This window comes from Rhipicephalus microplus, chromosome 3 (assembly GCF_043290135.1).
Source record: "Rhipicephalus microplus isolate Deutch F79 chromosome 3, USDA_Rmic, whole genome shotgun sequence".
NCBI lineage: Eukaryota > Metazoa > Arthropoda > Arachnida > Ixodida > Ixodidae > Rhipicephalus > Rhipicephalus microplus.
In genome coordinates, this window is record NC_134702.1 from 247,755,529 (window position 1) to 247,781,943 (window position 26,415).

At 44.9% G+C, this 26,415-nt stretch overlaps 1 protein-coding gene and 1 long non-coding RNA gene across 4 annotated transcripts in view; one reads left to right on the top strand and one right to left on the bottom strand.

The window, feature by feature from the left end:
• LOC142804208 (uncharacterized) overlaps nucleotides 1-5,795 on the bottom strand; it is a 60,464-nt gene extending 54,669 nt beyond the window's left edge. The window contains exon 1 of the long non-coding RNA XR_012894512.1: nucleotides 5,709-5,795. This is a non-coding gene — a long non-coding RNA (uncharacterized LOC142804208). The remainder of the gene's footprint in view (nucleotides 1-5,708) is intronic.
• Nucleotides 1-26,415, top strand: part of LOC119161150 (rifampicin phosphotransferase) — a 586,004-nt gene that overhangs the window by 149,913 nt on the left and 409,676 nt on the right. For all 3 annotated transcript variants that reach the window (XM_075890885.1, XM_037413539.2, XM_075890884.1), the window contains exons 10-11: nucleotides 8,404-8,572; nucleotides 25,071-25,153. In XM_075890885.1, the coding sequence (XP_075747000.1) occupies nucleotides 8,404-8,572; nucleotides 25,071-25,153 (252 nt within the window). The remainder of the gene's footprint in view (nucleotides 1-8,403; nucleotides 8,573-25,070; nucleotides 25,154-26,415) is intronic.

A 26,415-nucleotide genomic window follows, 5' to 3' on the forward strand; every position in this document is an offset into this window, starting at 1 on the left:
TGCTGATATATTGTTCACAGCATTGCATTGTTAGTGCACTGTAATATTCACAAAACTGTTTTTATTACGTATCTATGAATTTTAAAACAAACCGACACACCGCCAAACACTTACGTATTTATGTGGCGCCTCAAACATGCAAAATTTCCCTTTAAATGCGAAACGTCTTCTAGCGAAATTGGTGACCTTGAGCGTATCTATCTATCTATCTATCAATCTATTAATCTATCAATCAATCAATCAATCTATCTATCTATCTATCTATCTATCTATCTAGCTATCTATCTAGCCGCCGAGGACTTTCAGCTCTCCTGGCCGTTAGATAATGGTATCGATATTAAAATTGGTGTGGCATACCATGACTGTATGACAATCATAAGTGAGTATTCATAACTTGAAATTCATAACATGTATGTCATGAATAATATCATTTGCATTTCATGGCGTTGCTGCTCTTACTGTGGTTTCGTTTGCATGACACAGTGCAAAACTTATACAGTATGACATGACTGCAAGGCCAACATTACTGACAGACTCTAACGTGAGAATCATGATATGCATTCCACGTAAATCATGATTGCAGGCCATACGCTCATGGTGTGCTCACGGTGCGCTTCAGATACACTAAATGTGGTATTACGTGACGTGAAATGATGACAAAGATATATGACGGCTGCAAACACGATAATAATGACATCCATGTCATGTATGAAGATGGCTACGTACCGCGCTCATAGCCCACTCGTGGCCGTTTCGCTAGCTCCACATATACAAAAATTTAGATTCACGTGCCATGAACAGACAATGAAGCTAAATGACACGTCGAAACAAGATAATCGTGGTATGAGTGTCATGTAAAGTATGACTGCACGCTACGTTTATACAGTGCTCGCAGCCATTTCGCTAGCTTCGCATGTACCAAATTTGGTGTTTCGTGACGCGGATGGTCGACGAAGATAAAGGAGACGTATAAATGTGACAATCATGACATGCGTGTCATGTAAATTATGACTGCAGGCTACGCTCACAGCCAGCTCACAGCCATTTTGCTAGCTCCACATATATCAAATTAGGTATCAGGTGACGTAAATAGACAATAGAAGTTGAATTACACGTCCGGAAAGGATAATTATGACTTGCGTGTCATGTAAAACATGACTACATGCTTTGCTCATAGCGTGCTCACGGCCGTTTCGTCAGCTCTACGTATACGAAATTCGGTATCACTTGATATGAATAGACGACGAGGGTGAATGAAACGTCCAAACATGATAATCGTGACATGGAAGTCATGTAAGGCATAGTTTACGTCCGCCCCGTGACGTTGTGCTGATTATAAAGTGACATATTAACCTTCATCTTTCGTGCTTCGCATATCACCGATTTCCACTGTACGTGCGATCTGCAAGTTTTTTGATGCATTTTAAACAAGTATAAACATTGCCACAAAATCAAGATGGCTGGTTGTTGAAGAAAAGGTAAACTTTCACCTGGTGACTCAAATGTTGGACAGGGTGACTAACCGACAGACGGGCAGATAGACAGGCTGAATCTATTTGCATTGATGTATCCTAAATAAAGACTATTGTCTTGAAAACTTTGCTATTATTTTTGGTGCATACCCACTTCTTCAGCAGTGGTCTGCCAGGTACCATTCCGAATCGTTATTCTGTTCTTTCGTACCCCAATATTGAAGCACTGGCCTGTTTGACTGACGTATATTCGCCCATGACTAAGCGGAACTTCACAAGCGAAATGAGCCGACAGTCAGTAAAATTGTTCTTGCGCTTCTTCTGATACAACTCGGCGCCTTCTCTACAAGAGTCAAAATTCTGACATCTTTGAGAAGCGCAAAACAATGAATCTATATCTTGACGATACTTTTCTATGTAGAGATACTTCTTGTAGGTTCGGAGGACGTACTCTCTCGTTTTACCTAATTATTTTTATTTTTATTCAGCGTTACTGTCGATCTCCGAAGAAGTTATTTGCAGGGAGCGCACACATAGTACGAGGGTACACATAATAAAGAAAGACAGGAAAAAACTATAATTATGTGCACAGAAACTGTGCAGCATGTGCACTTGCTTCTATTCTCTCTAGGAACACGGGTAAAGATGAGGCGTTAGTAACAGTAGGACTCAGTCGGTTCCACTTTCTTACGTGTGTGGGAAATATGCATATTTAAAACAATTAGAGCTTGAAGTGTATTCATTAGGTGTTTGCGAGTGCCTGTAATGTGTCAGTCTTGAACTACTGCAAGAGAGCAGTTTTTACGAGTAAATGTTTGTGTCCCCATTAGTTATTTGAAACAAAAAATTTAATGTTGCTATTTTCGCCCGACTTTGTAGTGTTAGTAGACCAGCTTTATTTAGTAACTCCGTAGGGGAATCTGTTAAGTTGTATTATTATATAGAACCCTTACTGCCTTCTTCTGCACCCCTTCAATTCTTGCAGTTAGTTCCTTTGTATAGGGAAATTACGCAATATTGGCGTACTTCAATGCGGCTCTAACAAGCATCTTGTATGCTAGCAGCTTTGTATTTGGGGGCGCTAGATGAAGGCGTCTTCGCAAAAAGAAAAGGCGCTTTAGAGCACTTGAGGTTATATTGTTGATGTGTGTTTCCCATTGAATATCCTGTGCTAAAGTGATGCCTAAATACATTTGCTCGAATACACGAGTGAGTTGTGTCATTATTATTGTAAGTGAAATCAGATATTTCTTTCTTTCTTGAGACAGTGAGCGTTACAGTTATTTTGGAATTTAAATTATCTGCCATTCCTCAGACCAGGAAAAAACAGATTCCAGTGCATTTAGTACATGATGATCATCAGTGGAATAATTCCTCCGTACAATATACAAGCATCAGCGAATAGCCGGATGTCAATATTTATTTTGGAAAATAAATCATTGATCTACATAAGGAACAAAACAGCACCCTGTACAGTGCCCTGAGGAACTCGCGATGAAACAGATGCTAAAAAATTTTGGTTATTGATCTGCCGAAAGTGCAAGCGGTTACTCAGGTGGTTCTCTACCCACTCGACGATAGAGCCTTCACCTATCGTACATTCAAGCTTCCGGTTTATTTTTTTGTGTGTGGCACACAAGTAAAAGCCTTGTAGTAGTCCAATAAAATCAAGTTTGTTTTCTAATTTCTATGCTTTGTGATATGTCGTGTGTCAATTCTAGTGTTTGTGTGACTGTAGAAAGACCACGACGGAAGCCATGTTGAAAGGGTGACAGAACAGATTCCTGTTCGAGGTATATGTTTGTAATTAGGCACTGCGTGCTCCAGAAGTTTGCATACTGTAGATATTAGGTATATGAGCTCGAAATCAGAAACCTTTGATGTTAAATCACATTTATGCACGGGGATAATCTTTGCAATTTTCCACTCAGTTGCAAGTGAGCACGTAATTATGATCTAATAAAGATATGGCACAAGTAGTTAGCATTCCAGTCTGCATATCTCGTAAGATACATATTCGCTATGTTATAGGTTCTAATCACTTTCTTTGTCGTCAATATTTAACAATAGGTACAACAGGCCTGTGTCAGTGACTTTAAGTGGCTTGATAGGTGTCCGTCACACGGGACTATATTTGGTTGTTTTCCATTATTGATGGTAAATACCGATTAAAATAACTGTTAAAAATCTATAGAGTTTTGTCACTATCACTGTTTGTGGCGGGGCTGTCATGATGTTTTAGATTCAGGAAATTCCAAAACTTCTGTGGTGCACTATTCAACAAATTAAGAAGAGCCTTAGAAAAATAGGTGCACTTAGCTGTTCTTATTTCTGATTTCTTATCTCTTATGAACATGTTAGGTGCGTGCGTGGCAAAGTGCATTGGCTTTAATTTAGGTGGTTTGTGTAGCCTTATTACTTTTCCTTCAGCGTGAATTATTCTCGCGTTTTCTTTGGGTTCGACTTCTTTGCTTTTCTAGACCTAACTGGCAAATAATTTTTAAGACTAAAAAATGCGATGTGTGTGTACTTTGTCCACAGAGGGTCTACATCTACAGAAATGTGCGTGGAAAGGTTTTCAAATTCGGTTTATTCAAAAAATAGGTGATCGATAATACTGACGTCATCAGCATGTGAAAAATCATAAAATGTGCTGCACTCTTAAAATATAGGGACAGGTGTTTGTGAACGACTGTGCAGTATATTATTTCATGATCTGATATACCTCGAAAAATTTGTAAATATATACTGTCAAGTGGAAAGTGATAACTGGGAAATGTCAGAATAAATATATTTGATGTAGTTCCCATAACACGCGTGGGCTGGGTGACAGCCTGAATGTTATTATTATGCAACATCATATCACTGATTATTTCGGAAGATACTGATAAAATGTGCATGGATTCCAATCAATATCAGGTAGCTTGTAATCACCAATCAAGATTAGCCGGCTACATGACACATGACGTTGTAGATATTCATATAGCGAACATGTGACGCTACAATCAGATGTCGGACAGCTGTAAACGCACCCCAAGCTGACAGGATGTTGGGCAAATAGTAGTTTGCAAAAGACAGCTTCAACATTTTCTACATCGGGAGGTCTGGAAAAAGAGATAGCTTCCTTTATAAATTGCAACGCCCCCGGCACGCCTCTGTCTGTCTTTTCACACTACGGAGTAATTTGGTGGGGTCAATTCAACGTCCATATTATTCTGTGTCAGCCATGTTTATGTTACAGCAACGAAATCAGGCTCAAGACTAAGTTTTACCAATTCTAGGAAATCTACCTTATTAACAACGCTGCGTGCATTTACATATATGAAACTCATTTCGCATTTTTTCGTGAGCACAGTGTCTTCGATTCAATTTGCTGTTTTTTTTCGAGCTAGGGATGCCCGAGTGCCTCTTTATCGGTACCACACTCCCATGGCCCCCTTCTTAGTAATACAGCTCACCGTTTATTGTCGTATGTTATTGTCATATGTTTATTGTCGTATGTTAAGTTGCCGTATGTTAAACAAACACATTCTTCAGCTCCCCTTTTTGCTTTGCCGAACCTCCGTAGTTTCTTAATTACGTCTCGATTGCGGACTGAGAAATCTTCACATATGGAATAGTTGGTTCCTTTCAGCATGCGGCAGTTTTTCAAATCCCCAGTTTTATCTGGAACTTCGGCAAGTTTCACAGTTATCGGTTGTATTTTTTGGCTGCTGGTTACCCGAGTCTGTAAATTATTCGCAGGCAACAGGTTTCATTTTCAGAATGTTTTTGACAATTGTCTCATATATAACCTCTTCAAGGGAGCCATCAATTTCTTTTTCACTCTCAGCCACACCATGATTGACGAGGTTTGACCTTCTTGAACGATTTTCCAGATCATTTTCATTTACCATAAGTTCAAGGGTACATTGGTATTCTGTAAACTATCCAGGTCACTAATACAAGCCGCTAATTTACTATGTAATAACGTAAGCAGTTCCAAGTTTTATTGAATTCCAAGTTATTGCTCTTGCTTAACTTCCTTCAGGTCTTCAGAAATCAGTGGGAGTTGTCTCGAGACAGTATTGATATCGGCACCCGGGATAGTTTCCTTGTCGCCACCTAATAATAATTTGATTCGGCTAAACGAACCTTCAACACATTCACACAGCAGCTCAAAAAGCAGCCTCGGCCATGGCAGGACAACCAAAAACACATTATTTGACCAAAAACACTTGTCAAATTTTTCCTTACCTTCATGAAAAAGGTGACCAGAATAGGCGTATGCATTTTGGTCTACCCGCCGTGCCCTTCCCGCGAGCAGCCTCCGTGTGCGCCTTTTATATGCCACGATGCCAACTTTGCCATCAGGAAGCCGTTCATTCCCGCTACGGTATTGACGGCCGCTAGCACAAAACACGCAGCGCAGGTGTTGTTGTTCTGTATCAGTGGCTTGAATGTCACGAGAAGTTTACCTTCGTCACGTATCTGCGTGTTGCTGCCATGAGTATCAGACGCTGGCTCGTTGTATCCCGTCTGCATAGTAGCAGAATAAACAAGAACTGCATAAAAAAGGTGAACGGATTAGGCATATGCAATTAGGTGGTCCCGCTGTGACCTTTGCGCGAGCAGCCTTCGTGTGCGTCTTTTATATGCACGATTCCAGCTTTGCCAATAGGGAACCATTGATTCCAGCTACGGTACTGGCTGCTGCTGTCACAAAACGCGCAGCGCAGCTGATGTTGTTCTGTATCAGTGGCTTGGATGGCACGAGGAATTTTAAATGCGGAAGCATCTTATACTCGCGCCTTCTAGTGCGCCGTCCGCGCCGTCCGCGCCGCTTCTCGAACATTCGACAGCTGACGCGCGCGCATGCGCCGTCGCGCCGTCGCCATCTGTGCCGCGTGCGCGCTTCTCCTTCGAGAACATTCAACAGCTGACAGTCCATGCGCCGTCGCGCTCTATATATACTCAAGGTCGGCGCTCGCTCGCTCAGTTGCCGCTCGTCGGTTGGTTTGTACGGCGCGTCAACGTCCAAGGTTGCGGTGAAATGAATTCCAACGAATCCACAAACACAATGATCGACGTCCCTTCGACCAGCGCCGTCCTTTCGCATACGTGTGTACGTGTTCACTCATTTAACACCCCCTCCTACAACCACGTTAACCAATTTAGCCATCGACCCAAGTAAGTCGCAATTTAACACCCCATTTCACAACCACGTTAACCAATTTAGCCATCGACCCAAGTAAGTCGCAATTTAACACCCCATTTCACAACCACGTTAACCAATTTAGCCATCGACCCAAGTAAGTCGCACTTTAACACCCCGTTAACCAATTATATGCTCCGCATCCTCCTCAGTGTTCCCCCGAGGGAAGCTGCGGGCAATTTTTTCTTCATCACGTATCTGTGTGATGCTGCCACGGGTAACGGATGCTGACTAGTTTTATACCGTCAGCTGTAGTAGCAGAAACACCAAGAACTGCATGAAAAAGGTGAAGAGATAAGGCTGATGCATTCTAATGGTCCCGCCATGCCCTTCTATGAGGGTGTTTTATTGCCTGCAGCAACTGCTTCCACACGAAAGCTATTTAAGTTCCGGATATCTTGAACACAACAAGCACGTTCAGGCTATTGTGTATAGCCCTTAGTTTTTTTAATTACATTGCTCTGGGTTTACTTCTTGATCATCTATTGTATGGCACATCATCATCCTCGTTGATTTCTTGCTCTGTGTTTGCCTATATTCTACCACGCTTTAGTAGGCATATTGTTCCGCATATTTGGACCTATTTGGGGAAAACATCCCCAGTGTCATGGTCTATTGAGGGCTCAAAGTGTTTACTAACTTGTTAATAACTATCACAATGGGTCTTTAGTGTAATTCGGCTACTGGCATACGCGTCTGGATCAACTAGGTGTCGATTTGGTTTGTCGAAAGGTATTATTCATGGTTGTTGCTATGACTGTTTTTTTTGTTCGTGAGGCCCCTTTACGGTGGGGCCAAATGACGTTATACCGAAGCACTATCATCTATTAAAGCCTAATTGGCAGTTCGTCACTCGTCCTATTATACTGTGTATTTCATACCGTATTTCATGTTCATTATATCAGTCATAGTGTGGTGCAATGCAAAAAAGACACTAAATGAGCGAGAGAACAAGGACACAGCATATTCTTCCATAAGTAGTTCATTAGATTGGGACACACGTATAAATTCACAGGCAAAGAGAAAAAGATTGATTATGATGGTATATGATTGTATATGATTGGCTATGATTGACTTGATCCAGCTCGGCCAATAAGCAACGTCGCTCCTTCCTAATTTCGCAATTACCCATCAGGAACGACGTAGGTTCTATCATACGTCATAGAAATTTATGACGTTATGTCTGATGGATTAAGGATTCGAAGATGACTTCAACACCCACTTTTTTACGCGTTTTTTCGCTTACCAAGCGTCTTATCATAGCAGGTGTGGTGATTTTGGCATCCTGAAATAGAAATTTACCAGTATAAAAAATCGGTTATCTCTTCAGCGTGCCGCTTTTAGTAAAATGTAGTTTTAGAATATGCTTTTAAAATGTTCGCAAATTTGATTCTGGGCCCCACGGGTACATCTTATGCCACAATTTTTATTACGTATGTCGTTTTTTTCGGAAATAACGAGCCGCTACTTAACAAGCACACAGCTTGCGTATTTAGTTTAAAACTGCTTAGTGTGAAGCTGCATTTTTATCGAAACTCTGGTCTCCTTGCTCATGAACCTCATAAGAAGCCACCGGGATCAATATCTCCGTTTCATGATCTCCGTTAATGAATACAATATATATTACGAGACTTTAAGTAGTATAAATTTGCCATGTCTGCGTAAAATGCTCACTTTTGGCATCGCATAGATAATCGAAAGCTATACGCATATTTTGGCTTCTCAATCATTCACCAGGTCCTGGCCTCAACCACCTTCAACTGGACGTGCATTCTGACAAGGAGCCACAGGATAAACAACTGTTGGAGACATGCTACCGTGGTCAGAACGCTGAAGTGGAACTCAGCTGGTTTCCGTGCATGGTCAACGAATACCCTGGCTGCTTGTTGCACTTATCGAGCCCGAGGTTAGCCATCAATATTTATTTTTATTTACTTTATTTGCACAAGCATTTGATTCTTCGTCACGTATCTTGTCAGTTTACTCAGTAAAGTACAGCTCTGCCCACGTTGCGTCAACGGTGATACAAAAGAAAGAAATAACGATGTAAGAACAAAAACGACAACATACAAAACATTGCATAGGAGAGGTGATGTGCTACCGCAATAGAAAACGAACAGAGAGATCGCATATACGAAGCCTGTCAGTGCCGAATACCATGACGCAAAGCGCACATATGTTACGCGATTTTTCCACCCTGGCAGCTTACTGCAAGACGTGGCAGCTCTGAGAAGTGAGCGCATAGTGGGCTTGTACGCGTAAACATGCCTCAAATTACACTCTGCCATCTAGTGGATAGAGTCTGCTGTTCTTCAATTTTTTTCATTCTGGGAGGTGCAATGCAGTGCATATTCATCGATAATGAGATGAATATTGTGTAGAGGATGACATCTATGAGACAGCCAGGTGCCTCATGATGTGAGAAATTTGAGCAGGACGCCCTGAAGTTCACTATGCAGGAGGCAGAGAAGAAAGCGAGTGTCAACCAACAATCTTATTCAGCAAGTTCTTCAGGCAATTGGAGAAAATCTCCCAGACGCAGTTTCTGTATAGAGTGATTATTTCCTTAAATTTTCGCGGTCATCTCTCAGACCATCGAGGCTGAGACACTTGGATACCGCTATGAGCCATATTTGTTCTCAAGGGTGGCGGATTCAAAAGGGGGCTGTAGGGCGGATTGCCCCTATCCCTAAGCCTGCGTCAGCCCCCTTCTCTTAGGTACTTGTCATCTACCTCTGATCCCCAATTAGAACAAATGAGTGAACTGCGAGCACACATGAACGGTATTTAAAGTATGGTGGAATTTTCGCGCTAGTGAAAAAAAAAAGTCAGGACTGCTCTCCCCCTCCTGTTGCTACTTCAAGTGACCCTTCCTAAAACTTATTCTCGGGATCCGCCCCTGTGCTGGCCAGCCATCACAAACGTAGCGCATAAGCACCGCTTTACTGACTCTCCAGCGCTGCCATTATGAAGTGGGCGTTCACGTTAGGTAGGTCACGCGGAAGAAGACCTTCTCAAGAGAGGAGACTTTGTTCTCTAGTTGAAATTTGGAAAACCTATCATGGACCATTACTGAAGCCTCGTGCTGCGTGATTATTCAAGGTACACTAAAGGCAGTTCAGAGCTACCGAAGATAAACGCAGTCACTAGGCTTTATTCTTCTTGATGACCACATGCGGCCACACAGTCCAGCTCCTGCAGTGCTTTCGGAAGGAAGCGTTTGGTCGCCGACATTACATATTCCACCACGTATAAAGAAATACTATCAACATAAAACTGCCATCAAAACGGGCATTCGGAACATTCAGATAACGTAACATTGAATAAAAAAGTGACAGCTTCACCGCAAGGCTGAATGTATTCTATAGCAAAAAGTTTGAATGTCACGTCAAGAAGGGCAATAAGATGGAATCCGCATTATTGGAAAGTAAAGATGGCAATGCACACATGACGCACAAAAACAACATACACATCACGACAGCCAACTAACAAAGTCCACAGCCCGACACTTGAAAAAATCCTCAAACAAGAAGCCGCCCGAAACTGGCTCGCAGGTACAGCCGAGTGCGAAATAGCAAGTGCCATACTTATTTCGCTGTCTCTTAAAAGGGCGCTCTTTGCGCAAGCAGTTACTCTTCTGCCAGAAAAGTGGGCTCCGCGTGCACTGTTCTTACAACGCAATCACTCCGGTGAAAGCCCACGACGTATAATTTTCCCCTGGTGTGGGACAAGCGCCCGCACGCACAGCCGTCTACGCTACACGGGACTCAATACTCGTGGGAGAGCACCGCTTGAACACGCGTCGCAATGAGCCGGGCGCTGAGTGCGCCCTTTGCCTCATCTGACAGAATAATGCTGAGAAGACGCTGATCTTTCCCCCGAGATTGGCGTAGCGCCTTGCGGGGAGCGCCGTATAACATAGTTCACCGCTTTAACGTAGACGGACAGGCCCTTAAATAGTCATCCTAAGTTTTTCGGGAAACCTGAATATTATCATGAGTATGGTTGACGAAAGGCACAATATTGTAAGGATTCTCCTCTTCGGTGACAGTAATTCTAATATTTATTGGACTATTAGGCTGTTAGCTACAGATAACTTGCAGGCTGCAGATTTTATGGACTTCTGCCTTAATCATAATCTTACCCGACTGAAAAAAAACCAACTCGTGTCGAGCAACTTGTGTCATTGTGCAGACATTTCGCAATTTGATCCTACAAACGCACGTTCAATACTTATCGTTAATTATTTTTCATACAAAATAAGTGATCATAAGGTAGTAGAGTACCAGAGTGTTGGAGGAATGCTAATATCATCCTAATACATATGAAAGGATATGGCAAGAACTTGAAGAATTACAGGCCGATCAGCTTGCTCTCCGTAATATACAAGCCATTACAAAGGTAATTGCTAACAGAGTTAAGAAAACACTATATTTCAATCAACCAAAGGAACAAGCAGGATTTCGAACAGGCTGCTCAACAATCGACCAAATTCATACTATCAATCAGCTAATAGAGAAATGCTCAGAATATAGACAACCACCATACATAGCCTTCATAGATTACGAGAAGGCGTTTAATTAAGTAGAAAATTACTGTCAGTCTCTCCCCTTTTTTATTTTCTCTCTCTTCCTTCTTTCCCATCTTTCTTGTCCGCTTTTCTAATCCCCCAGTGTAGGGTAGCCAACCGGATGTCTTTCTGGTTAACCTCCCTGCCTTCTCCCTTTTGGTGCTTCCTGTCCTCAGCAGTCATGCAAACACTGCGGAAGGAGGGTGTCGATGAAGCATATATAAACATCCTCGAAACGAGCTACAGGAGATCAACTGCTGCCACAGTGCGTGATAAAAAGCAACAGAATACCAATCAAGAAGTGATTAGGGCAAGGGGATACAATCTACGCAATGCTATTTACCACGGTCTTATAGGAGGTTTTCAGATGCATATAATGGGAACAGTTCGAATGTAGAGTACCTTAGAAAACTGCGCTTCGTCAATGACATTGCATTGCTGAGTAACTTGGGGTACGAATCGCAACTCATAATTACGGAGACAAAGAGCACACAGAGGTGGGTCTCAAAATTAATCCTTAGAAAACGAAAGTATTGTATAAAAACCTCGGAAGAGAACAGAGCTTCGAGATAGGTAAAGTGCACTTGGAGTTGTAAAAGACTATGTCTACTTAGGGCAGGTAATAACCGCGGAGCCGAACTACGAGATTGAAGTAACTAGAAGGATAAAAATAGGGTGGAGAACATTTGGCAAGCACTCTCAAACTAGAGACAAGTAGATTGCCACTATCCCTTAAGAGGAAGGTATATAACAGCTGTATCTTTCCGGTTCTTAGCTACGGAGCAGAAACATGGAGACTTGCAAAGAGGGTTCAGCTTAAATGGAGGATGACGCTGCGAGCAACGGAAAGAAAAATGGTAGTGTAGGGAACTATGCGAACGACGACGAAGCAGCATGAAACGGCAAGCCACAGCGTTGGCGCACGCGCGCGACCCGAGCTTGCGTTTGTTTTGTATTTTGGCCTGTTGGCGTTCCTCGCTCTTCTGGCGTTCCTCGGCCTTCCAGTAGGTCTGTACTTGAATAAACTGCGTGACATCTGATGGAGGTGTGTGGACTCCCGTACAAACCTGGAACTTCGCTCCCGTACGCTTCCCCCTCTACGTCACACGAACATGGCCACCGAGACGCCTCTCCAGGTGGGACCTTCGACCGTCCATGTCACTTGCGGTGCCGTGTATCCTCAACGAGACCCTCCTATCTTCACGGGCTCCACTGAGTCGGACGTCGAAGATTGGTTGGCGAGGTACGACAAAGTCGGCGCAAGTAACAAATGGGACGACCCAAGTAAGCTGGGCTACGTCACATTCTACCTTGCGGACACCGCGCAACTGTGGTTTAATAACCACGCAGCTGACATTACTACGTGGTCTGCATTCAAGGCGGCTATTACGGACGTCTTTGGACGACCTGCGGCACGCAAGCTTCAAGCCGAGATCCGTTTACGTCACCGTGCGCAGCAACCAGGTGAGACCTACACGGGCTACATTGAAGATGTGTTGCATCTATGCAACCGCATCAACTCTACCATGCCTGAGGAAGAAAAAATCCGCCACATATTGAAAGGCATTGACGACGGTGCCTTTCAGATGTTGCTCGCGAGAAATCCCCCCAATATTGCTGTCCTCGTTTCCCTCTGTCAAAGCTTCGATGAATTGCGTAGGCAGCGCGCGATCGCTCGTCAAGCCCTCACGACGCCAGACACGCTCGCAAGCTTGCACCTAGCTGCCCATCCTACCGACCAGCAGCCGCTGCTTTCGACAATCAAGGACTTCGTCCGCGAAGAGGTAGCGCGCCAGCTGTCACTGCTGCCACTGACACATGAGCCCACGCAAGCTTTGGCACCGGACCTCCAACACGTCATTCGGACCCAAGTCGCTGAAGCCCTTCCGCCGGTGCATCAGCAACCACCAGTCACTACGCCTCTCACGTACGCCGCCGTCGCTGCTCGTCCTACGCAACAGCGTATGCCATATGCTCAACCTGCCACGCCACCCTATGTCGTGCCTACAACCCCAATTGCTGCGCCGTATCCCTACGCGAGATCTTCAGCTCCATTTTACCGTCGCTCAGACGCGTGGATGACGCCGGATAATAGGCCCATCTGTTTCGCCTGTGGTATCGCTGGACACGTCGCCCGCCACTGTCGCCGAGATCCCCCTCCAGTCGACACTGTGGGCAGGCCAATGGCGTCGTCGTCTAGGACGCCATCAAGGTACACCACTGACGGTCCTTGACCCTACGTAAACCATCGGTCACCATCGCCTCGACGACGCTCCCTGTCACCTATGCGTCGCCGACCTGCTACGGAAGAGGGAAACTGATCGCTGCAGCTCCGGAGGCAACAGCTGCCAGCTGCATACAATTCGAACTGCTTAAGGCCTCCATCTTTTTCGCCGCAAAACGTTATTGACGTCAATGTTGAGGGGACCGCCGCACAAACGCTAATCGACACAGGGGCCGCCGTTTCCATAATCTGTGAGACCTTATGCCGCAAGTTGAAAAAGGTGACGACGCCTCTTTCGGGCCTGATGCTCCACACGGCCAACTCGCAGTGCATAGAACCTACAGCTGTGTGCACTGCACGTGTCATTATCCAAGGTGAACTTTATGCCATTGAATTTTTTGTGTTGGCATCATGCTCCCACGAAGTCATTCTTGGATGGTGTTTTCTTTCGCGTCATCGGGCCATCATAGATTGCTCACGTGCAGAAGTTGCCCTTACACCGCTGCCAACCTCTTGTTTGGTGGATTCTCTTCCTGAACCTTACAAACTTGTCGTTGTTGCAGACACGGAAATAGCACCGAGAACATCCACCCTTGTAGCCCTGACCTGTACGGCCGCTCCTGCCGGAACTGTTTTGTTCACCCCGTCTGACGTATTTACCCGCCGCCGTAGCCTACACCTGCCCTTTGCCGTACTCACCATGGAATGCGGTGCTACCACCATGCTCGTCGCGAACTCGCTATCGTCGCCAGTTACCTTACTTCGCGGAGAATGTTTGGGTAACATACAAGACGTTGACCTCTTGCGCCCTCTAGAGTTCGCCGAACACGCACCTCACCTCCAGCTCAATGATATGACGCCACCTGTGGCCACACTGCCCGCGCCAGACTCATTCCAGCCCTCTGTTGCCGCTGAGCTATCGCCGACACAAAGAAGGGAACTCTTGTCCCTTCTTCGAGAGTTCCGTTCTGCCTTCGATTGCGCTCAACCATCTTTGGGTCGCACGGCGAACATCACGCACCACATTGACACCGGCACTCATGCTCCCTTACGCCAACGACCATATCGAGTTTCAGCGGAAGAGCGCCGTATTATCAACGAACAAGTCGACGATATGCTCAAGCGTGGTGTCATCCAGCCATCGCAGAGCCCTTGGTCGTCCCCTGTTGTACTTGTGCGCAAAAAGGATGGGTCTATCCGATTCTGTGTCGACTACCGCCGGCTCAATAAGATAACTCGGAAGGATGTGTACCCGTTGCCACGCATCGACGACGCTCTCGATTGCTTGCAAGGGGCAAAATATTTCTCCTCTTTAGATTTACGCTCAGGATATTGGCAAGTTCCAATGGCTGATCCTGACCGATCGAAGACTGCATTTGTAACACCTGATGGGCTGTATGAGTTTAACGTCATGCCGTTTGGACTCTGCAACGCCCCAGCTACCTTCGAACGGATGATGGACACCATCCTTCGCGGCTACAAGTGGAACACGTGCCTTTGCTACCTAGACGGCATCGTCGTTTTTTCTCGCGACTTTTCAACTCACCTTGTTCGTCTTCGTGCTATTCTGACGTGTGTCACCTCTGCTGGCCTTCAACTTAACATCATGAAGTGCCATTTTGCCGCACGTCAGCTCACTATACTGGGTCACGTCGTCTGCAAAGAGGGTGTTCTCCCGGATCCGGCGAAACTCCGCGGCGTGGCCGACTATCCGAAGCCCAGTTCCATCAAGACGCTTTGAAGTTTTATCGGTCTGTGCTCATACTTTCGTCGATTTGTGCGCAACTTCTCGTCCATCATCGCGCCTCTTACCAACCTGTTGACAACTTCCAAAGGCATTTCTGCTTGGTCAAAAGAGTGCGACGAATCCTTCACCGCCCTTCAGCGGTTATTGCTATCGCCTCCAATACTACGTCATTTTGACCCTGATGCGCCTACGGAGGTCCACACCGACGCCAGTGGTGTAGGTCTTGGTGCTGTATTGGCTCAACGAAAACCAGAGTACCAAGAATACGTTGTCGCTTACGCGAGTCTAACCCTCAAGAAAGCCGAGTGTAATTATTCCGTTACGGAAAAAGAGTGCCTCGCAATTGTTTGGGCTTTGACGAAGTTCCGCCCATACCTTTATGGCCGCCCTTTCGAAGTCGTCACGGACCACCACGCTCTATGCTGGCTATCATCGCTCAAAGACCCGTCGGGGCGCCTTGGTCGTTGGGCGCTTCGCCTACAGGAATACGACATTCGTGTTGTATACCGATCCGGCCGCAAGCACTCCGACGCTGATGCACTATCCCGCTCGCCGCTACCGGTTGACCCAACCCCCTCGTCACCTTTTTCAGCTGTCATAACACCAATCGACTTCACAGACATGGCATCGGAACAACGCAAAGATGTGTGGATTTCCCAACTCCTCGCCTTTCTGACTGATCCATTAGCTAATTTGGTTTCAAGAACTATCCGCCGTCAAGCCACACATTTCGCTATTCGAGACGACCTACTCTATCGGCGGAATTACACGTCTGAAGGTCGGAAGTGGCTGTTAGTGATACCAAACCACATGCGCTCGGAAATCTGTAGTGCTTTCCACAACGACCCGCAAAGCGCTCACGCTGGCGCTCTCAAAACGCACAACCGTCTACGTCAGCGGTACTACTGGCGCGGCATGTACACATTTGTCCGCAAGTACGTACGTGCTTGTACTGCATGCCAGCGACGTGAAGTCCCACCTCAACGCCCTGCCGGTACACTTCAGCCTCTGCCTTGTCCAGCGCGTCCGTTTGACCGCGTCGCTATCGACTTATACAGACCACTTCCCACGTCGTCTTCTGGAAATAGGTGGATAATTGTCGGCGTGGACCACCTCACGCGTTACGCGGAGACGGCAGCACTACCCGCAGCAACCGCGAGGGAAGTTGCGTTTTTCATCCTGCGCAACTTTGTTCTTCGCCATGGTGCTCCCCGCGAACTTTTGAGCGACCGGGGGCGTGTTTTCTTGTCTGACGCCATTCAAGCGTTGCTCGCTCAGTGCAACATGATTCATCGCATGACGACAGCATATCACCCGCAGACGAATGGCCTCACAGAACGATTTAATCGCACTCTCGGTGATATGTTGACGATGTACACAGCTTCAGACCAGACCGATTGGGACACTGTCCTTCCATTCGTCACGTATGCGTATAACACCGCTACGCACGCGACAACACGGTTCTCCCCTTTCTTTCTGTTGTACGGACGCGAGCCATCGTGCACGCTGGACACTATCCTCCCATACACGCCCGACTCCTCTGAGTACACTGCAATTTCTGATGTTGCCCGGTACGCAGAAGATTGCAGACGATTGGCCCGTTCACTGACAACCGAGGACCAAGGCCACCAGAAGCTACGGCATGACACCGACCGACATCTCTCTACTTTCGCGACTGGTGCTCTCGTTTGGCTCTGGATTCCACCGAGCACTCCTGGCCTTTCGTCGAAATTACTGGCACGATACCACGGGCCCTACCGCATTCTCGCCCGTACGTCACCAGTCAATTATGAGATTGAGCCTTTGACACAGTCTCATGACTTACGCCGTCGTGGCCGAGAAATCGTGCATGTGAGTCGCCCGAAGCCGTATTACGACCCCGCTATAGTGACTACGTATGTAACTGCGCGGTAGTAAACACGGACGACAAGAAGATACAGGGACAAGCGCAGACTATCAACTGAAGGTTTATTCTTCACAAACCACATATATATGACTGAAACAGAAACAGAAAACACGAAAATCTACAAAAAATGATGACTTAGCACTTAACAATCGACAAAACGTGACCGTTTGACAAAAGCAGATTCAAGGACCATGTGCGCCACTTGCCAGATACCGTAGCTCTTTATCTAAAAGAGCTAACGACGGTTTGCTGACGCAGTGTTCTGGTTCCCGTGCCATTTTTTCCGCTTCGACAATCATACGGGTATGATCGTCTTTGTGCCTGAACATTACGACCGTGCTTTCGAACTGCGCAAGGCAGCCACACCTACTGACGTGCTGAGCTAAAAAACCCTCATTGCCAGTGCGCACATTGCGTGCGTGCTCGCGCAGGCGCTCATTTAGGCATCTCCCAGTCTGCCCGATGTAACACGCACCACAAGATAGTGGAATTCTATAAACTACATTCATGTCACATCTGACAAACTGGGTTTTATGCCTGACAGTGCAAGCTTGTTTGGGCCTATTGTTTACACATGTCATTTTGGCTAGCTGAGAGAGCTTGTAAGGTGCCGAAAAAACGACCTTTACGCCCATGCGCTGTCCGAGCTTTTTTATCTTGTGAGATAGCTGGTGCTTGTAAGGGATTACCGCGACTTTGTCACGTTTGCTTTTGTCTCTGTCATTAGTGCTCTCTCTGCTTCTGGGCTTTTTCTTCTTTTTTATTGTTTCTGCCACAGAAATGAGAAGCGAATCCGGGTAGCCAGCTTCTTTCAGACGCTCAACTTGATTTTGGAAGCTTGTTTCCATCATATGGAAACATGATCTGTCCAGGGCATTAGTGAAGCAGGAGTTCACTATGCCTCTCTTAACCAATTTGCTATGCGCTGATTTAAAAGGCAAAAGCGGTTTCATAGCTCGAGGCTCATACATCCAGCATGCGTGATTCACGCTGAACAAAAGTCTCATGTCTAGGAAGCGAATCGAGTTGTTCACTGGGAGTTCATGGGTCAGTACGAGTGGACTCAAGCAGTCACTAAAAACTTCAATGACATCAGATGACAACCCCATTACTCTAGCAGATTCACACTTAAAAACCACCAGGTAGTCGTCGACGAACCTGAAAATCCTCACAACTTCCTGGCAACACAGCCGCTCTTTCAAGTTCCTGTCGAACTTCGCAAGCAACAAATCACTCAGAATCGGTGCAATCGAAGATCCTATTGACACGCCATTATTTTGATAAACACCACCGTTCCATTCTACATAGGTAGAGGTCAGATAGGTAGCTAGCAGGTCAAGAAAACTGCTAACACTGACACCAGCTGCATTCTGGAACGTTACGTGGCCCATTAGATCAACACATTCTTCTATGCATGAATACAAAGCGTCACGAGGGAGAGAATAATATAAATCTTTGATATCTATGGAAAAAGCACTTAAAGTGTAGTTAGAATACTCTTTGAAGAATTCAGTGACCACCCTTGAATTCCTGACTAGAAAGGGATCATTAATCTCTAAAAGTTTCAACTTTTTCTGCAAAAACATCCCTAAGGCGTTTTGCCAAGAACCCTTCTCTGTAACGATGACACGAAATGGCACGTCGACTTTGTGTGTCTTTGCCGAAAAAAACATCTCTAGGGCCAACTTCTCACTTTTTTCTATCTTTCTTGCTATTGCGGCAGAGATGTTTTTTTCGGCAAAGACACACAAAGTCGACGTGCCATTTCGTGTCATCGTTACAGAGAAGGGTTCTTGGCAAAACGCCTTAGGGATGTTTTTGCAGAAAAAGTTGAAACTTTTAGAGATTAATGATCCCTTTCTAGTCAGGAATTCAAGGGTGGTCACTGAATTCTTCAAAGAGTATTCTAACTACACTTTAAAAGCTTTTTCCATAGATATCAAAGATTTATATTATTCTCTCCCTCGTGACGCTTTGTATTCATGCATAGAAGAATGTGTTGATCTAATGGGCCACGTAACGTTCCAGAATGCAGCTGGTGTCAGTGTTAGCAGTTTTCTTGACCTGCTAGCTACCTATCTGACCTCTACCTATGTAGAATGGAATGGTGGTGTTTATCAAAATAATGGCGTGTCAATAGGATCTTCGATTGCACCGATTCTGAGTGATTTGTTGCTTGCGAAGTTCGACAGGAACTTGAAAGAGCGGCTGTGTTGCCAGGAAGTTGTGAGGATTTTCAGGTTCGTCGACGACTACCTGGTGGTTTTTAAGTGTGAATCTGCTAGAGTAATGGGGTTGTCATCTGATGTCATTGAAGTTTTTAGTGACTGCTTGAGTCCACTCGTACTGACCCATGAACTCCCAGTGAACAACTTGATTCGCTTCCTAGACATGAGACTTTTGTTCAGCGTGAATCACGCATGCTGGATGTATGAGCCTCGAGCTATGAAACCGCTTTTGCCTTTTAAATCAGCGCATAGCAAATTGGTTAAGAGAGGCATAGTGAACTCCTGCTTCACTAATGCCCTGGACAGATCATGTTTCCATATGATGGAAACAAGCTTCCAAAATCAAGTTGAGCGTCTGAAAGAAGCTGGCTACCCGGATTCGCTTCTCATTTCTGTGGCAGAAACAATAAAAAAGAAGAAAAAGCCCAGAAGCAGAGAGAGCACTAATGACAGAGACAAAAGCAAACGTGACAAAGTCGCGGTAATCCCTTACAAGCACCAGCTATCTCACAAGATAAAAAAGCTCGGACAGCGCATGGGCGTAAAGGTCGTTTTTTCGGCACCTTACAAGCTCTCTCAGCTAGCCAAAATGACATGTGTAAACAATAGGCCCAAACAAGCTTGCACTGTCAGGCATAAAACCCAGTTTGTCAGATGTGACATGAATGTAGTTTATAGAATTCCACTATCTTGTGGTGCGTGTTACATCGGGCAGACTGGGAGATGCCTAAATGAGCGCCTGCGCGAGCACGCACGCAATGTGCGCACTGGCAATGAGGGTTTTTTAGCTCAGCACGTCAGTAGGTGTGGCTGCCTTGCGCAGTTCGAAAGCACGGTCGTAATGTTCAGGCACAAAGACGATCATACCCGTATGATTGTCGAAGCGGAAAAAATGGCACGGGAACCAGAACACTGCGTCAGCAAACCGTCGTTAGCTCTTTTAGATAAAGAGCTACGGTATCTGGCAAGTGGCGCACATGGTCCTTGAATCTGCTTTTGTCAAACGGTCACGTTTTGTCGATTGTTAAGTGCTAAGTCATCATTTTTTGTAGATTTTCGTGTTTTCTGTTTCTGTTTCAGTCATATATATGTGGTTTGTGAAGAATAAACCTTCAGTTGATAGTCTGCGCTTGTCCCTGTATCTTCTTGTCGTCCGTGTTTACTACCGCGCAGTTACATACGTTGATCATGAATCACCAACTCGCCCAATCGTCCACCTTGAATAGTGACTACGCCTCAAGTCGCCAGGTTGGCTACGCTATTCACCGGGGGCCAATGTAGGGAACTATGCGAACGACGACGAAGCAGCATGAAACGGCAAGCCACAGCGTTGGTGCACGCGCGCGACCCGAGCTTGCGTTTGTTTTTGTATTTTCAGCCTGTTGGCGTTCCTCGCTCTTCTGGCGTTCCTCGGCCTTCCAGTAGGTCTGTACTTAAATAAACTGCGTGACAGTAGGTGTAACCTTAAGAGACAAGAACAGAGTATTGTGGATTAAGTAACAAACGGGGGTTAAGAATAATATAGTTGAAATCAAAAAGAGGAAATGGACAAGGACTAGGCATGTAGCCCGTAGACAAGATAAGCGCTGGTTATTAAGGGTATATAACTGAATTCCTAGAGAAGGCAAGTGGGTTAAAGGGACCAAGGTTAAGTGGGCAGATGAGATTAAGAAATTCGCGGGTATAAAATTGCAGCAGCAAGAACACGACTGAGCTAGCCGGCGGACATGGGAGGGGTCTTTGTCCTGCAGTGGACGTAGTCAGGATGATGATGATGTTGATGTTGATGATGAAGGTAATCTATGTTAACTTTTCGCTGAAAGCACCCTTGTGCAATTAATCTTCAAAATAAATTTCCTGCTTCCTTGATAAATGTAACTACTCTGCTATTAACAATGAACTGCATGAATGTTTTCAGCCCTATGGGTTAGTATTTGATTGATATGTGGGGTTTAACGTCCCAAAACCACTATATGATTATGAGAGACGCCGTAGTGGAGGGCTCCGGAAATTTAGACCACCTGGGGTTCTTTAACGTGCACCCAAATCTGAGCACATGGGCCTACCACATTTCCGCCTCCATCGGAAATGCAGCCGCCGCAGCAGTATTTGAAAATCGTATGTGAGAAAACTCGTCATTACTTCAGGGCAGCATGAGTGAGTTGGCCAATAAGCATAATCCTGTCGTCACCATTCCTTCAAGCTGCAATAAACCTTGGTTTACAAAAATACAAAACAAAAAACACTCGAGAAAAAAACAACGACTTTTTCGCTCAGCGATGTGCAAATCATATGCAGTCTGATGGGACGGACGCCATCAAGCTGAACGCGTATATCTCACGGCAGATGGAGAACATCACCATTCTCTTTTAACTTCGACCACGATGCACCATGGCTTCGACCATCCGAGCATGAAAACTGACAACCCTCGTAAATTAGAGCCGACCTTGAACTGTCATTCTGACCACCCTATTTGTATTTACCATGACCACAGTGATATTTTTTCAGATCCTGGCCATGCTGATACATTCAATGCCAAATTTTCGTCCGTTTTATAAAGTGAAACAGCCACTCCTCTACCATACTGTTCTATGCCTACCGTATCAAAAAGCCGGATATAAACACATTGGCCGAGAGCGTCGCGTCACTGATTGATAAAATAAATATTTCTACTTACACAGTTGTTGATAACATCCCCTCTAAACTGTTAAAATTACTGGAAATATTTTTTCGGCACTCCTATTCTTGTTGTTGACGTAACCTTTGTCCACAGCACCCTACTAAACGAATGGCATGTGGGCAAAATCATTTCGGTTCACAAATCTGGTAAGAGAGCTTCACCAATAAAGTAGCGGCTGATCCATATTCCGTATACCATGCAAAATCATGGAACATATCATTTTAAACGTGTTCCTCACTAAAGGCGGAAACAGGCCAGCCCATCCTCCTCATTACCGTGGCATTGTCACACTATTTCTGTACCACAAAATTCACCACGGTTCACTGAATCAGACGCATTATCAATCCCTACCAGCTCGTATATAACCTCGTACAAGCCATTTCTTAAACGTTGCCCGCCCCTAACCTACACTCTCTCACCTTTATTTTCCCCCACACCACTGTACACTGTAATGGTCATCCCTATGTCATCATTGTCATCACCAACGCAGAATATTTCATTAAAGCTATGAGAGCTCATTTCTCATCCTGGTGCGTCCAGTGTCATGCAATCTCCTGGTTTCCTGCCCCCTATTCAATGCCCCGACATAGAGTCTTTACGGAAACAAAGTGAAAGTAAAAGTGAACACAATTGGTGAGCTTATGCTCTACGGTCCAAAGAGTGCCTCTTGCCCTTTCCTTGAGCATATCCAAAAACAGTTGAACTTCCTGTTGTATTCTGAGCAATCAGGAACGCTCTCCTGCAGCGGCCTGCAAATAAGCTACCGCAGCATGAATGACTGGCTTAAGCGCCTAAGCGACGGTGGATTCCAGAATCCCTTCAACTTTACCTTGACTGAAGTCTTGGTTCGAGAGATCAAAGGCTCCGAATAAATATTTCTACTTATACAGTTGTTGATAACATCCCCTCTAAACTGTTACAATTACTGGAAATATTTCTTCGGCACTCCTAATCTTGTTGTTGACGTAACCTTTGTCCACAGCACCCTACTAAACGAATGGCATGTGGGCAAAATCATTTCGGTTCACAAATCTGGTAAGAGAGCTTCACCAATAAAGTAGCGGCTGATCCATATTCCGTATACCATGCAAAATCATGGAACATATCATTTTAAACGTGTTCCTCACTAAAGGCGGAAACAGGCCAGCCCATCCTCCTCATTACCGTGGCATTGTCACACTATTTCTGTACCACAAAATTCACCACGGTTCACTGAATCAGACGCATTATCAATCCCTACCAGCTCGTATATAACCTCGTACAAGCCATTTCTTAAACGTTGCCCGCCCCTAACCTACACTCTCTCACCTTTATTTTCCCCCACACCACTGTACACTGTAATGGTCATCCCTATGTCATCATTGTCATCACCAACGCAGAATATTTCATTAAAGCTATGAGAGCTCATTTCTCATCCTGGTGCGTCCAGTGTCATGCAATCTCCTGGTTTCCTGCCCCCTATTCAATGCCCCGACATAGAGTCTTTACGGAAACAAAGTGAAAGTAAAAGTGAACACAATTGGTGAGCTTATGCTCTACGGTCCAAAGAGTGCCTCTTGCCCTTTCCTTGAGCATATCCAAAAACAGTTGAACTTCCTGTTGTATTCTGAGCAATCAGGAACGCTCTCCTGCAGCGGCCTGCAAATAAGCTACCGCAGCATGAATGACTGGCTTAAGCGCCTAAGCGACGGTGGATTCCAGAATCCCTTCAACTTTACCTTGACTGAAGTCTTGGTTCGAGAGATCAAAGGCTCCGAAAGAAAGCAACAGCTTCAGCTCAACAGTTCAAAGTCAGTTGTCATTCCTTAGGTTGATGCAGCATCGCATAGGATCAAGAAAACCGCTAGCAGAGCAGGTGTGGGGGTGGCGTTTTGTGCTCATAATAAAAAAATATTTGTGCCAAAGTGCTCTAGGGAACTTCTGCTGACATCAAATCCTGGAGGAAGAACCACGCTCCGCCATATATGCGCTACAAAAAGAAAAGAGATCGTTTGTGAAATTATGACGACGTGTGAGAGATCACACAGATCCAAGTAGGGAGTCGCTCATGAGAACATGCCAACAACGTCAAAACAAGCATGATATCGTTATAGCTATCCGTCGCGCTTGATTGTGGCTGGTCTTCATTGTTGAACAAAGCAAGTGTTTAGCATATAATGGACACTGTGGCGCGAGAAATATTTGTAACGTACACGATGAAGTGCAATGGTGCCGAATGTGTCATTGCTCATTCGCTCAGCCTGACAAATATTTCGATATCTCAGACAATGTGTGGGAGCACCAAATTCTAATTTTCTCGTCACACCGATGCACACAAGCCTCCTTTCCTTTGTCACCCTCCCTTATTTTATCGCCCCCTTTATAAACCAGCTGTTGGCCTTCAGTGCATGTTCTCGTTTTTTTCTTATGCGTTTTTGTGCACACAAGCACGGGGTATTCGAAAGTACAAACAGCTAAGTGCGCGCGCACGCGCAACCATACTCAGAAGCAACGATACACGTGTCAGTCTCGTCGTCTCACTAGCAATGGTGAAATCATGCTGCAGTTTATGAGCTCTGAGGGCCGTGTATATAATTTATATTAGAAATCATATATACAATTTATATTGTGTATATAAATATCTTGTTTTAGAAAGCTTGACAATGTGTGCCTGTGTTGTTAGGCGGTTTCGCGTCAATGCGGAGCTAGACGTAGGCTACAGAGGTTCGACGCCTGGTGATGGATATACTTCTTCTAGTTTTTCTCTGTATTTACAGTCAATAGTTTGCCACGTTATATCCACGACAGTAATACATGAGTGTAGTCATGGTAGGCTCTGGTATAACACGCTTTTGTCTTAAGAGAAAAACGTATATCTCAATAACAAAAGGAATAACCAATCTCAGCGACTTGACGTATTATCAGCGAATTAGGCACCTTCATAGCTAAATACCTAAGACTATAGCTATTGTGGGTGTGGTGTGGAGCTCAAGTTAGACCTCAGATTTTTTCAAGTGCTTTGTCAAATAACTCACTCTTTTTTACTTCCACAACATGCTTTTCTTTCTAGACAAACTTCAAGTCGGTGCTTTAAGCGAGAGAAGAAGCTTGTGGCATCACTTTTTCCCACGCTTCAAGATATAGACAATCCTAGTGAGTATTTCTGATCTACTATTTTAGGTTACATTACATCTTATAGGATTATAAACTTCAACCGTTTATGACAGCCGAGTCAGTTTTGTGTACATTAATTTCAGCGATGAAGGTTTTTTGCAAAATAATGCGCTCTTTTCAAACTTTCTACTCGCAAAACTTTTCGAAACATTGTTTTCGAATAGCCCCACTGCTGTGGTCTAGTTGATAGCCTACACAACTGCTGAACCACAGGTCACGGGATTGAATCCCGGCTGCAGCGGCTGCGATATCGATGAAGACAGAAATGCTATAGGTCTTCGTGCATGGAATTGGGTGCACGTTAAACAACCCTAAGCGATCAAAATTGCCGAAGCCCTCCACTATTGCGTCTGCTGTAATAATGTGGTGGTTTAGGGACGTTATACCCAACATATCAGTCAAAGGTTTAGAATAATTTGAGTGAACCTACTTCGAGTTTCAAAAAAAAACTACTGATGATGTCGAGCACGTGGTTCACACGACATGCTGACACATACAAAATTCAAAAGATGAGTGTTTCAATTCTCCAAACAACATGAGTGCTTCAGAGTTTGCAATGCTTTGTTGCACAAAAAAAACTATTGCTTAATGTCGATCTTGATCCGTCCAGCAAGCCTTCGTATCTTTCTGTTTTTCATCAAGACACAGAAGCTCCCGAGAATGTCTCACACTGCTTTTGATTAGTATTCTTCCAAACTCTCCGACGCAAAATGTAGGTGTTTCCCCCAATCGTTGCCTGACTGACAAAAAACTCTGAAAATTCAGGCGCTATATAGAAAAAACGCAGGCTACACCCAGTATAATAACCATTGTCAGTTCCGTTAGCACTGATGCGTTGATTACAACGTATAAGTTATCATACAGTTTGGCCGCATATTTTCTTCTCCGCAGCATGAATTGCTACATGCAAGCTTCCTTTAGTAATGTCTTCAGAGTTCATAACATATGGGGGTACATTTTTGCTGCCTAACCTGAAAGCCATACTTCCTCAGCTGGTTCAGAAACTGCTCCAAACACTTTCTTGCTTAGGTATGTTGAACCTGTGGCGCACGTTTTTTTTCTTGTCTCTACTTGAAAACTTCTTCAAAACTAGTGATTGGCGCATGGTAGGCATTGTACCGTTATTTAAGAAAACAGATTATGTAAACATTGCAAAATACAGACCTATTTTTTTAACGCGTACGTGACGTAAGTTACAAGACTGTATTACCTCACTACATTTTTTTAAGAAAGCAGCTTGC